This window comes from Antedon bifida, chromosome 7, assembly GCF_963402885.1.
Source record: "Antedon bifida chromosome 7, ecAntBifi1.1, whole genome shotgun sequence".
NCBI lineage: Eukaryota > Metazoa > Echinodermata > Crinoidea > Comatulida > Antedonidae > Antedon > Antedon bifida.
Window position 1 is genome coordinate 9,109,249 of NC_136232.1, and position 13,053 is coordinate 9,122,301.

The 13,053-nt window shown below is 32.3% G+C and overlaps 1 protein-coding gene across 1 annotated transcript in view; it reads left to right on the forward strand.

Annotated features, from left to right (window-relative positions):
• The window catches only part of LOC144848888 (midasin-like), a 55,153-nt gene that overhangs the window by 26,028 nt on the left and 16,072 nt on the right, over positions 1-13,053 (forward strand). Inside the window, exons 48-57 of the mRNA XM_078705840.1 lie at positions 92-233; positions 338-459; positions 680-813; positions 1,069-1,232; positions 8,347-8,678; positions 8,834-9,080; positions 10,088-10,343; positions 10,839-11,050; positions 12,173-12,635; positions 12,759-12,950. Coding sequence (XP_078561966.1) covers positions 92-233; positions 338-459; positions 680-813; positions 1,069-1,232; positions 8,347-8,678; positions 8,834-9,080; positions 10,088-10,343; positions 10,839-11,050; positions 12,173-12,635; positions 12,759-12,950 — 2,264 coding nt within the window. The remainder of the gene's footprint in view (positions 1-91; positions 234-337; positions 460-679; positions 814-1,068; positions 1,233-8,346; positions 8,679-8,833; positions 9,081-10,087; positions 10,344-10,838; positions 11,051-12,172; positions 12,636-12,758; positions 12,951-13,053) is intronic.

Genomic DNA, 13,053 nt, shown 5'->3' on the forward strand with positions numbered 1-13,053 from the left:
TATTTATTTTCAAATTTATTTAAAAAAAACAGAAATTAATAGTTTTTCATACATTAAACAAATATTTAATTCAATTTGTTTATATTTTTAGATATGGAAGATTTAGCGCTGGACTTAAACTGGCTTCCACATCAATTACAAATGCTAAAGACAAAGATAAAACAAGATGAGACTGAATCCATGCAGATGACAAGAAGCGATTCTGAAGAGATAGACCTTACAATTTTTAATAGGTAATGCATAGCTTTCTCCTTGTACTAAATCATGTGCTTTTATTAGAGTTTCAAGTTTTTAGAAAGTAATATCAGAAAATAATGTTAAGCTTTTTATTACATAGGTTCAATGTATTGATGTTAAGAAGTCTAAAGCATTATGTCGAAGAAGCCAGCTTTGAGGGTGTCCGCAATCGAACACAAGCACCACATACCCCTCTACAGTTCTCGTATGCTTTACACAAAGGTAGGTTTTTATATTAAAATAAGCAAAGTGACTGGTGTAGCTGAATAGGGGCGGCATAGCTTTTATATTCTTTTATATACAAGCTATGTATTTCTGCATAAAGGAATTTCTGATATTGTAGACATCATGATGGAGCACTCAAATGCACTATGGAATTCATTCTTTTCCATGAACATATGAAGAAAATTAAGAATAACAATGTTTTTTTTTTAAATTTCAGGTTTCCTGTCTGTGGATAACTTGCCACATCCATCGTTTGCACATCTATATCCTTTACTACAGGCCTGGGATGCCTACGTAGAGGCAAGGCTTATGGACACCACACATGCTCTTACAGAAGACCAGTTAGATGAGGTGGGTAGTTTTAGAAAGAGTTGTTAGTATATCCCATCATGCACCACACTTCCAGGCGGGCCAACAACCTGTTTGTGTTTTTTAACCTCTTAATTTAGGCATATTTGTACTACTTTAAAAATGGTTGTGTTTTGAGAAATAGGTTCTCAAGATGACCTGTATAAAAATAGTACATTCTGATAAATTGCGGATAATGGATTTTTAACATCTTGAGGATAAATAAATTTAATAATTAAATTATTTTTCTTTTGTTAGGTTCTTGTTGCTGAGGAATGGAGAAACAGATTTTGGCAATGTAGTAACCAGATTTTAACAACCAATGATTCGAGTTGTTTAGAAAAGTTATCATTGCATTGGAGTTGGATGTTAAGAAAAACATTCAGGACTGTACCATTCATGTTGCAGGGGTCTAATCCAAGGTAGGTTCAATTATATTTTTTAAACGTGTGTGCATTAGTTTATATAGTTATATATTATTTTTTAATTGCCATCTTCTTAGGCTTACAAAATGCTGTGTTGGCTATTGGAATACGGATAACTGATAGTAATGTAAATATGACGCTCTCTGACCGAGAAATAAGCTTTAAACTTCTTGAGATGTGCATAGTCTATTTCGTGAGATCCCTACCTGTATAGCCTCTACATATGCCATTATTTCCAATATGGACACCCCTTGAAAAAAAAATGGAATTGTTGGTTACCAGTGGACAATTGTGATGGACGTAGTAGGGCCAAAATGTTGCCTTTTCACAAGTGGAATGTTTATTTTAAGGCCCTCTTACTTGTTTACTTAAATTATTTTTAGATTCTTCAAGCAAAGCTTATGAGAGCTCTTCATTTATAGGCTCACAAAAATGTTTCCCAAGTTAAAAGCTTATTTCAAGGCCCTCCTTACTTGCTTACCTAAAATATAAAGATTCTTCAAGTCCCCTCATTTATAGGCTTACCAACATTCTTTAAAATGGATTATACAGTTATTTATTTAAGTTTATACTAATAATTGAAATAACATAAATTGGTAGAAAGTTCCAATCATTGAATGTATGACAAATGATTGTCTGAAAAGTTATGTTGTAAAAACTGTAGGGCAGATTTTGATGACCTTGTGATAACAGAATTGATAATACAACGAAAAGTTCTTCTGGGAGATTCTGATGAAGCGACTAAGTACCGGTACTGTTTATTTTACAGTTTTTGCAACCACCCCACATTTATGACTTCAACCAAAGACTACCGCCACCTTGATTTTCTCTAAAGCTCTGTCTCAACTATCAAACTTTATGTGACAAAAAAAATGTGATGTGCCCATATATAGACATGATAATGTCATATCATTACCATATTTAAGCATATCACTACCATATGGGCACATCACACTTTTTTTTGTCGTCACATAAAGTTTGATAGTGTAGACAGAGCTTTATAACTTGAATCAAACATTACAGAATGTTTGATTGTTGCAACTTAACCCTGATGAAAAGCTTTGTAATTAAGGGATGTATTGTGTTGCTATTTGTCTATTGTTCTTTGTTAATAGTGCATGATGTAAGGCAGGACTGATGTAAGGGCATTTTACACTTGTTAATGAATACACATTCTACAGTTTATTCAGGGTCATTTTACTTCCTTTGTTAAGTAATGCAAATATTTATAATCTTTTTTAAACATTGGAAACTTGGAATCCAAATACACCCTTTTATCCAAACAAGAAATAGCAACATGTTGTATGGTGTGTAATAGTATTTTTAACACTTTGTTTCGATTTATATATTTTTCCACAAAAAAATGTGAATATAGGAAGATCTATATCCTATTGAAGATGTATTGTCCCCAAAAACATGAAAATAAAGATTAACTAGAATTTAATTCGTCACTTTGACGAATTATAGGTGATCATTTTTATCATTTTACTGAAATTAATTTTTTTTTAAACATGCACGTACGTTAACATACGATCGGAAAATGTTGATGTATGCCATCCTATTATATGCTTATAGTGCTGAGTTGTGCCTATGCCAAATACAATATGTACAGTATATACTGTATATCTATATACAGTGTAGCATAGGTGAAATTACGGGACACACATGTTCTAATTTTTTGGCATGATGACGTTATCAAACTAAATTTTAAGATGACAATTTCGAAAGATAATTAATTGAGCAAAAAAATATAAGATTTGGAAAAAAATTTGGCACGTAGAAGCGCTGTGCGCGCTCTTTGAATTGTGTATAACTTTGACGAAAAATATGAAAAAACTACTTTTTCACTTCAACTGGCCATATGTTAACGTCACAACATCCGATAGGCTTAATTTTTATATGAATTAATATCTACATTTCATCAGCTTTCATAATAAATTATAATCATCAAGGTAACCTTCAATTCTGAAGAGCTGTAAGATATTCAAATTTACTGCGAAGGTGAAATTACACGGCCTACGTTATTCAAGTTTTTACGCGTGATGACGTCATTAAAATAAAAATAGTGTCAACTCATGATAAAGATAATTAATTAAGCAAGCACATACTGAAATTTGTGCGAAATTCGAGCACACATAACCAAGATGCGCTCTGTTGAATGTAATAATCTACACAAAAAGATAACAAATCCTAATTTTTAAATTCAAGTGGCCATTTGATGACGTCAAAACATTTTGTACGTAAAATGTGTACATGAATTCATATCTACAACTCAATGGCTTCCAGAATAAGTTAAAAAAATCGGGGGTCATCTTGCATTCTGAAGAATTATTTTCATTTTAAAAAAGACCTATTTTTCACCATTTTCAGAACTTTTGTAAAATTAATGTGCGCATTTTGTCATTTTTAACGTGCTCGTATAGCGTTATTTTAAGTCGGAACTGACTCAAATTTGGTGAATGTACTAAGGATGGTGAGTAGAATGAGATTTGTAAAAAAAAATCATATTTTTTTTGCTTTTTAAGTATCGCGCGCGCAAAAACGCATTTTTGCGCAGTAATTTTTTGAAACATGCAAATGGCCTAATTCATGCTCTAAATTGATCAAAACTTAATTTTGAGCGTTTTAAATTTTTAACGCGCGATTTCACGCGCATGACCCTACGTGCGCGTGCGTTTTTATTTGCTAATATTTTTACCCTTGATCTGAAGTTTACGTGTAGTGAATTTCATTAATATGTGATAATGAATTATGGAGATATGATTGATAATGTGATTTCGCAAAATGGCGTTTAAATGTCGTCACGGATGAGTGATGACGCTGGAAAGCTTATTAGGATTAAGTTATATTATTTGAAAGATATTCTGAAATTTTGGTAATCATTGACATTAAACTTTTTGAGATAATTGTTACACAAAATAGTGTACAGAAACAATAAAAAGAAAAAAAATAATAAAGATTTTATACAATAACAATAGGTGATCATTTAGAATTCTAAATGATCACCTAATAAAATCAGACCTTAAATTGGCAATTTGGCAGGTTTTTTTTTATTCACTTCTTCTGTAAAAAAAAAATTATTATTTCACTTATAAAACGACAAAAGAAACTAATTTTAGTCGAAAATTACATTTTTTTTCTGGTAAATAATTTTTTTTCTGATCCAGTTTTTGGTCAAAGAGAAGAACTATTAAATGACACTAAAATGGCATATTCAACAAAAAATGTGAAAAAAAGGGGAACAATTTATCTTTAATATTTCATTTTTGACATCACAAATGATATGAAATAAAAATATAAAATCTTACCATGACACTTTCAATTTGTTCAAACCTGAATTCTTTCAAACCTCACCCAAAATACGTTTAATTTTACCTTGAATTTATCTTTTTTTATGCACCTGATGATTGATGAGATATTTGTTTATCTGACTACAGTTTATGTTATAAAATTATAAATTTCAATTTTTAAGTAGCGTCTTTATTTGAATATTCCTTTTTTATTGCACACTTTTCATAAATGACCTGGTTTAAGAATGTTCCATAATATATTATTAATCCAAAGACAAATTTCTGGGAAAAAATGAGAATGTTGTAGAGATATCAGTGGCTAGATCTCAATGTTGATACAAATAAGAGGAAAAAAACAAGCTATAGTAAACATATTTTGGTGTACTTCCTCTGTAAATTACATTTTGATTTTTTCTAACAATTTTGCTTTTTACATTGTCAATATATTATAGTTTGGCACTGAAAGTATTATTCAAGAAAAAAAAAAAATAGCCAGAAAGTGCCAAGCGATAGTAAAACATTGTGAAAAGGCCTGCATTTTTGTGTAATTTCACTGTAAATTACGTTTTGATTTGTCTCTTAATAATTTATTGAAAATACACTTTTGTAACAGCGTTCGTGAACATGAAAGTGCGTTCTCTTAAACTACAAAGAATATTTACTAAAAACCAATGTCTAATAATTTTGCTTTTTCCACATTCAGAGATAAAAGACAGAATAATTAAATCCCAAAACAGGAAGTGTAAAATGTGTGTAAATAAACAAAAGCTAAAAGCTAAGTTGCTTTCAAATCTGAAACAATTGTTTATTTGTTATGTAAACAATAACTCCCTTTTAAGTTGTTAATTCCATATAAGTTATTATGAACAGTGAATTGTTGCTTTCCTGTTGATTCTATTGGAATCAACTTCAGAATAAGAAATAATAATATTAAAATATTTAGCTTGCTTGCTTGCTATAAATGACTACAGTTAAAACAAAATAATTGGTGTTTCACCATAGTAAGCAGAAAAAATTCAATTTGAAGTAAAACACATTGATTTTGAGATATCAGCGAATTGTCTTTGTGTTAAAGATGAGTGCTAGTCAAATATACAGCTAACTAACCCGATGGGTTTACTAAACAATGAGTACTAGGCTAAAATATATAGGTAACTATCCCAGTGGGCTAGTAAGTAAACATTTAGCACTAGGCCAGGTACTACAATTAATTGTCCACATATAAAACATAGTGGGCTAGTAAAATACATCAAACGGCCTATGACATAAAACATGACAAGAAAACAAAAAGAATTCTCACATTTCAAGAGCTAACAATTTGTTATTTTGAAAAGATATTGACTGAATGGTTATATTCCAAGGATATTGCAGGCCACACCTTGTAATAGTAATAATTTATTGGCAATGCACTCTTTTTTTTATATCAGTGGCACACTTCAAATGTGAAGGTGCGTCCAAAGAAACAACACAAAATACTATTTGGGAACAGTGTCATAAATATTCCATTAATAAAGACATCGCTATCTTTTACTGTATATACATATATCTTGTATCATCACAAAGGTCACAAAAATAAGGCTTGTTTTGTAGATACAGTTTTGGAAATGTGATTTATTTTCCATTACGAAACAATATTAATTTAGAGTCTGAAATAAATAGACAGGTATACAATTTAATAAATGATAAAAGAGTAGTATTTGAGCTTCACTGACAATAGTAAACAGTGTGATTATAAACCTATTTCAGTACCAAAGCAAATACTACGCCATATATAGTATTCATTCAATTGTGGGTGTAATTCATTTTTTTCCTTAAATAGAATTTAGTGTTGATATTTTGTGTTTAATGCAATAATAGGTTGCCATGGGAAATGTAATCAAATTTCATTTAAACACATGCATAAACATTCAATTATCTTTTGGAACATTCATTCTTTCTTTAAAACATTTCATTCATTTTGTCAAAATCTTTAACATTATACAAGAAAAAATACAAGAGAAAATACAAGAGAACAAATTATAAGAGAAAATGAATATAGTGGAATATAACAAGAGATGTTAGTGTGACACCCTATTTTATTTAGTTTGTATATTTATACATATGAGAAAAAAATGTTGGGACACCCCCACCAAAGAGGGAAAAAGAAAATACAAGAACATGATTACAAGCAATACAATAGAAATGGGAGTTTAAATAGTATAAAAACTTAATTTAAGCATAAAAACATTTTAAGATAAAAGATTAAAAAATACATATACATAATATTTGTGCCTAAGAGAATAAATATATTATAAATCTTGGTTCTTGTGTATATAAAAAGCGTTTTCTTTTCTATTGCCAATTATGGGATGAGAAAGGTCAAATACTCTTTGTTAGCTTGCTGATCGTCTTTAAGATATGGTAATAAAATGTTATATACATACTTTATTATTTGCATACTCTTCACATATCAACATTTCAAGCGATTAATAATTTGATTTCAAATGGAGGTAGCTTTTATTTAAAAAAAAAAAAAAGATTACTAACTATTGTAGAATATTGTTCTTATGATAAATTAAAATAAAAGTGCGATAAATTTGGAGATTTTTACCCAAAAAATAACCCAAAATATGTAAGAGCCACATTTTAATAACAGTATGCTTGAAAAGTGGATATGATCTAAAAATAAGATATTAAAAAAAATATTATAATATAAAATATCAACTATTTTATTTATTGTTTATTTCTCATTTTAAAAAGCTATAGGTATATTTTAGAGAGAAGGAAATTTGTTTAGAATTAAATATGTTAAAACATAAGGCTTCATTGTTAATAGAAATTAACTATTTATTCCAGTCCATATGTAAGCTGATCTGAATTTAATTAAGCTAATTGTTAATGCAACCCTATCACATTCCAAGAAGTAGTATGTTCTTTATTAACTATTATGTAACCAAGGCTAGGCTTGCTCATTTGCATATGAATGGTGCAATCTGATTGGCCAGTGTAAGCTTACAATATCAGTCAACTTGAGCACAAGGGAGGCATTCAGTTGGTTGGTTTCATGTGAAGAGGTTCTAGTGTTGCAGATTAGGTATTTGCATTGGAATGTAGGCTAGGCCATGGCTGATAAGATGAAGGCTTAGTAGCACACTACTACAGGGATTGTGATTTCAAAGGGCAACAGGTATTCCTAGGCCTGCAGTTGAATTTAGTTGGGCTTGCTTGCTTCTTTTATTGTACTTGTACACTGTCTGCTAGTGTTAGGCCTTGCTTGTTTAGTATAACTATATCTAACTACTGTACCTTTTCAACTTAATTGAAGGCTTTAGACATTTTGTATTTTAACTTTCTTTAACTTGTTTTTTTGTAGCTTACTAAAGTAGATTGTGTGTGGTATTGTGGTGTATATTTATTTATACCTTATTCCTTTAATTCAATCGCTTATATTTCCAACCTGTTCACTAGTAGTTTCAACTAAGCAACAGGTATTTTTTCAAGCTAGACTGAAATCCTAGGACATTGCTCTTGTTTGCCTCGGGCTGTTATTCTTGGGTCAGGTCACAGCCTTGGTAATTACTGTTGAATGCTTAGCTTTTGAATAGCTAAAGAATGTAGTGATTTATAGCTACTTAAAACTACTTTAATTTCATGCCACTTTACTTTATAATAAGTTTTCCTTGGCTTGTATTTTTTTTTCACCAGGTTCCCATCTTGTTTCCACATTGGAATAAATGATATTTTATAAAATATATATAAAATATAAAAATAAAAAAAAGGCTGAGATCATACTCAAAATAAGAGGCTTTTATTTATTCAACAATTTAATTTTCTTTTAATAGGTTACCCAAGGAATTTGAAGTTATCGCAAGTCGTATCCACCAACAAATCGGTCATGAAGATGAAAGTTCCCGCAACTTCGTCAGCCTATGGCACGCATTCGGACATGTTGTTCCGTATCGTTCTACTCGAGTTGCTGAATCGGCGCAGCGTCTTGGTTTACTCGTCAAGTGTATGGACCTACAGCATTTGTCGAGGAATGTGCACGCCAGTTCGGGGAGAAAGACTTTCGATGCGTGCATGGCGTTTCTCATACAAGATCATGGTAGTACATTCAGCAAAGTGGTTGAATTGTTACATGAAGTTGAGCAGTTGAATCAAAGCCAGATAAATGGTAAATATCAAATAATAACCAATATATCTTTATTACTATCTTTCGTTTAGGAAATCATAAAAATCTATCGTTCTCCTTAAAACACAACACAAAAATGTGGGTAAAGGAATTAACTGGTTTATAAAGTTCATTTAAATTTCAAACTTATTTTACAGATGATATTCTTGATGAACTTGACCAATTAGAAGCGCACCTGGTTAACCTTTCTCTGTATGAAAGACCACCAGAAGCTATGGCAGTAGATATCCCTATGGAAGTGGAAAGACCAGATATTACAGACGTGAATGGCAGAATGGAAGCAATTGTGGAGCTTTTGCCAATTACTCAGCATCTTGCGAATATAGCTGAGCAGTATTTGCTGTGTGGTGTATTTGATGAGGTTATCACAGGTGTACCTGCTAAGTTAGTGTCTTTGATTTATGGCTTTGGCCTTAAGATACCTCTTGGGGGTTCCCTGTTACAGTTTCCTTGCCCTTGTTTTTTCATTTTTGTTTATAACATTTACATACATATGGTATGTGATTTACCTTTTTAAGCTCTCTTTCTACACTATCAAACTTTATGTGAAAAATATGTGATGTGATATCACTACCATATTTGGGCACATACTTTTTTGATAATGTAGACAGAGCTTAGGAATCATTGGTATCGCCCTCAACAGTACTGTTCTCTGAATTATCCTTTCATCTAGCATCAACTATCCTTAAGATCATGCAATTGAAGAATGAAAGCTGTGCTCAACAAGTCTTGTCTATTGAGTTGCAGGTCATGATGGGTGCCAGTACTGAAATGTCTAATAAGTATTGCACTTTTCATGGCCTGTGACTTATAGGCTGCTCTTCTATGGATCAACTAGATCTACTGCTGCTAGTTCTGGAGGTCATGTCTTTTGCCAATACTAATTAGACAAGTATTGCACTGGACCTGGCCTTCAGAATTATGGCTACAATCAACTAATGCTACAGTTATGCTGAGTTGTTTAAAGAATTAGGGCTACAATCAACTAATGCTGCAGTTATGCTGAGTGGTTTAAAGAATTAGGGCTACAATCAACTAATGCTACAGTTGTGCTGAGTGGTCTTCAGAATTGATTGCAGAGGGTGGAATACAGTGAACTGGCTAAGCAGTTCTTTAGGTCTTGAGGGGTGCAAATCTGCTGGTATTATAGCCTAGAATTGCACTTCTCCCGGCCTAGAGAATCCAGTCGTTGCATCAAATTCCACAGTAGCAGATTATTCATATGAAGCGGACGAAGTCATAGAAACAAATGAAGCAAAAATCTATTGATAAAATAAAAACCTTGATCAATTATTAAATCTAAACATGGTCATTGCTTAAATTGCGCAATTCCTAACATTTTTTATAGCCACTTTATACACTCAATATAATTTATTGCACTTTATATTTAGGGATGACGGTGAACTTCAATGTCTACTCAACTACAATACTGAACCCGGCCTAACCACACCAACCCAGCAAATGCTACTACAATACATATGCACAGCAGACCGGGATTACACTCTGCTTGCTCCAAGTATCTCACAAGCCTACATGCAGTCTACCCAGATTGCAATCTGGCAGGCATCTACCACCCAAGTTGATATGTGGTTGTCATGGAGATTAGGGGAAAATGGGGATGAAATGGCAGAGGAATTGTGGTTTAAAGTAAATATATGAATTTTGTTTATAATTAAATCCAATAAATTATAATTTACTTGCATATTTTTTGACTGCAGAAGAGGCAGAATGAGGGTTTTAAAATAATCCCCTTTTTAGTTTTGATTTCATTGACTTGTAATCATTAACTGGTAACTATAATAAATATTGACCAATTTATACAACACTAGAAAAACAAAACAGAGAGCTACTATTTAATACTACCGTAAATCTTCCAATAATAATCCACTACTCTAATGGTAACCCATGTGGGTTACTATTAGAGTCACAATAATGCATGTTGATCTCGGGAGTGGGGAAGATTGAGTGTTTTTGAGTTTATAAAACCAAGTTCAACCAAATTATTTTGCTATGAGTTGCAAGTAACCCCCCTTCTAATAGTAACCCACCCTAAAAAACAATCAATTAATCAGAAATAATTTCACCCAAAATTCACAAAAGTACAGTATTACGATGTAAATTACCCAAATTAATTAATTTTAGGGGAGAAGCCTTTTGCATTCACCAATCCTGTCTAGCTGCTTATTTAAATTACTTGGACCTGAACAGTTTACCAGTGCTGCCAACATGGCTGACAAATCAATTGGGACTGTATCTCTATGGAAGTATCAAGAAAAGACTCAACAACTGATGACCATAAAGAGTCTCTTATGGGAGTGCTCTGGGATGATGTCTTCTGGTGAGAGACAGCAGAGGTAACATACTTATTTGTGGCTTACAAATACTAATAAAGTATTTTTCGTATTGGGTGGTGAGCTCGTTGGTTGTCGAAATCGCGTATCAATGGAATGGTTATTTCTGTAATTTTATATATGACCTTGAAAACTTGCCATGAACTGAATGTTATGTAATAGTTTATTTTTATCAAGAAAACTAATCAAACCAGAAATAATGGTATACTTGTATTTTGTAATTGATATTTTGTTGTTTACTCTTATTTTTCCCTGATAAGGTTGTTAAGAATAGGCTATTTTTAAACAATGGTGATGGTATAACATTTTGAAGCTTCCTTTACATGCCTTGGCCGAATTGATTGTTCTGACCCCTGACATACGACATACTTTATTATCTCCATAAGAAGAAATTACAGTAGATTGCAAAACAACAAGATTATACATATACATACAAAAAAAGATCAGACCACCCCACAAGTTACCTTTTATGATCTTCATTAAAGAAAACAATACCCTTACCTACAAAAGAATCACTGTATCTGTTGCTGATAAAAGCAGGAACTCTCATAGGTCCACTTCTGGGGATATAATGCCTGACAATCACATCATAGAGAGGATGAGTATCATCAGTCATTATATGACAAAACAAATTTGTAATCCTGACTCTAAAAAGAGAGTCAACAGAAGGCGAACAGACACCAGTGATTCTGCTAACTTTTCTAATAAGACGTTCTATTAATTCCACAGATAACTGACGTAATAAAGATGATTATTTTGTTACAAACATTAAAAGCGCTCATTTTTTAAAGACGGTACATACTATATTGTATAAGCATGTAGCATCAATTTTATTTTATTTTTGGGGCCCTTGAAAATACAATACAAACAGTACAAAAATACATAAATATTAAAATATAATACAAGAATGAAGTTTCAACATGCTAATGTATGTACAAGCAAAATTCAAAAAGAGTCACACAAAACTTATTAAATTTAGGACATGGATCTCCATGGTTAAGATATTGTTCAATACGTAGGATTAAAAGGGGTAGATGGCCATTCATTTCATTATATTACCTTCTGTGTTTATTTATTATCTGCCACTTTATCAAAATATGTGTACATATTGCCATTTACTTTCAGTTCTGTTGCTCTACGATCATTCTCTCTCCACCTCTGTCACCTTCTCATTGCTCTGAGGTCATTTGTGAAGGAGGAAGCAGTCGAGAAGTACCACCAACTCTTGGATGACGTCACTGCAATTCCGTCGACACCAGATGTTGAAAGGTCATTCAATGGATCTCTTGAAGATATTTTTAATTCTGCAGAAGGAAGTGCAATGATAAAACTTGACAGAAAAATTGACAGTAAACTGCCGGAAAGGTGTCTTACATTGATGTCAAAATGTTTGGACATTTTGTTGGAAATGTCTTCTGGAGTGGAGACTCCGACAAAAGAGGGTGTAGCTGAATATTTGGTGCAGGCATGGAAACGTGGTTCTGGTTTTCTGCATCTCGGAACATTGCAAACCATTCTTCTGTCGCCTTGTGGGCCAGTTGACCCCGCTGAGAAGCACACTGTGAAGCTAAATCATTTAAAAAAAGAGGTACTGTAAATGAGTCATGTCAATTTTGAAAATACAAATTAACATTGGTAGCATTTAAAACAACTGAACAGTTGAAATTAGGAGTACCCAAAACAATTGTCATGATTTGTTTTTATTTTCTAGGCCTTGGAAATTGAAAGGGAATTATATGTGAGAGGGCTGCAGGAGCAGTTAGCCACTGGTAGAACCCTAGATGAGAGTGATATTGACAGGCAGCATCCTAGGCTACGATTTCTCTACAAACGGTTAAACACTCTGAAACAGTTGATAGAGAAACTAGCTCAAAACACAGCAGCAAGGCCTGAAAGGTCACAGGTTAGGTCACATACCACTTTGCTTTTTAATTGGCTGAATTAAATCTTAGTTGGATAATTACAATGCTAAATCAAATTATATTTAAATTAAACTGTTATTTCCA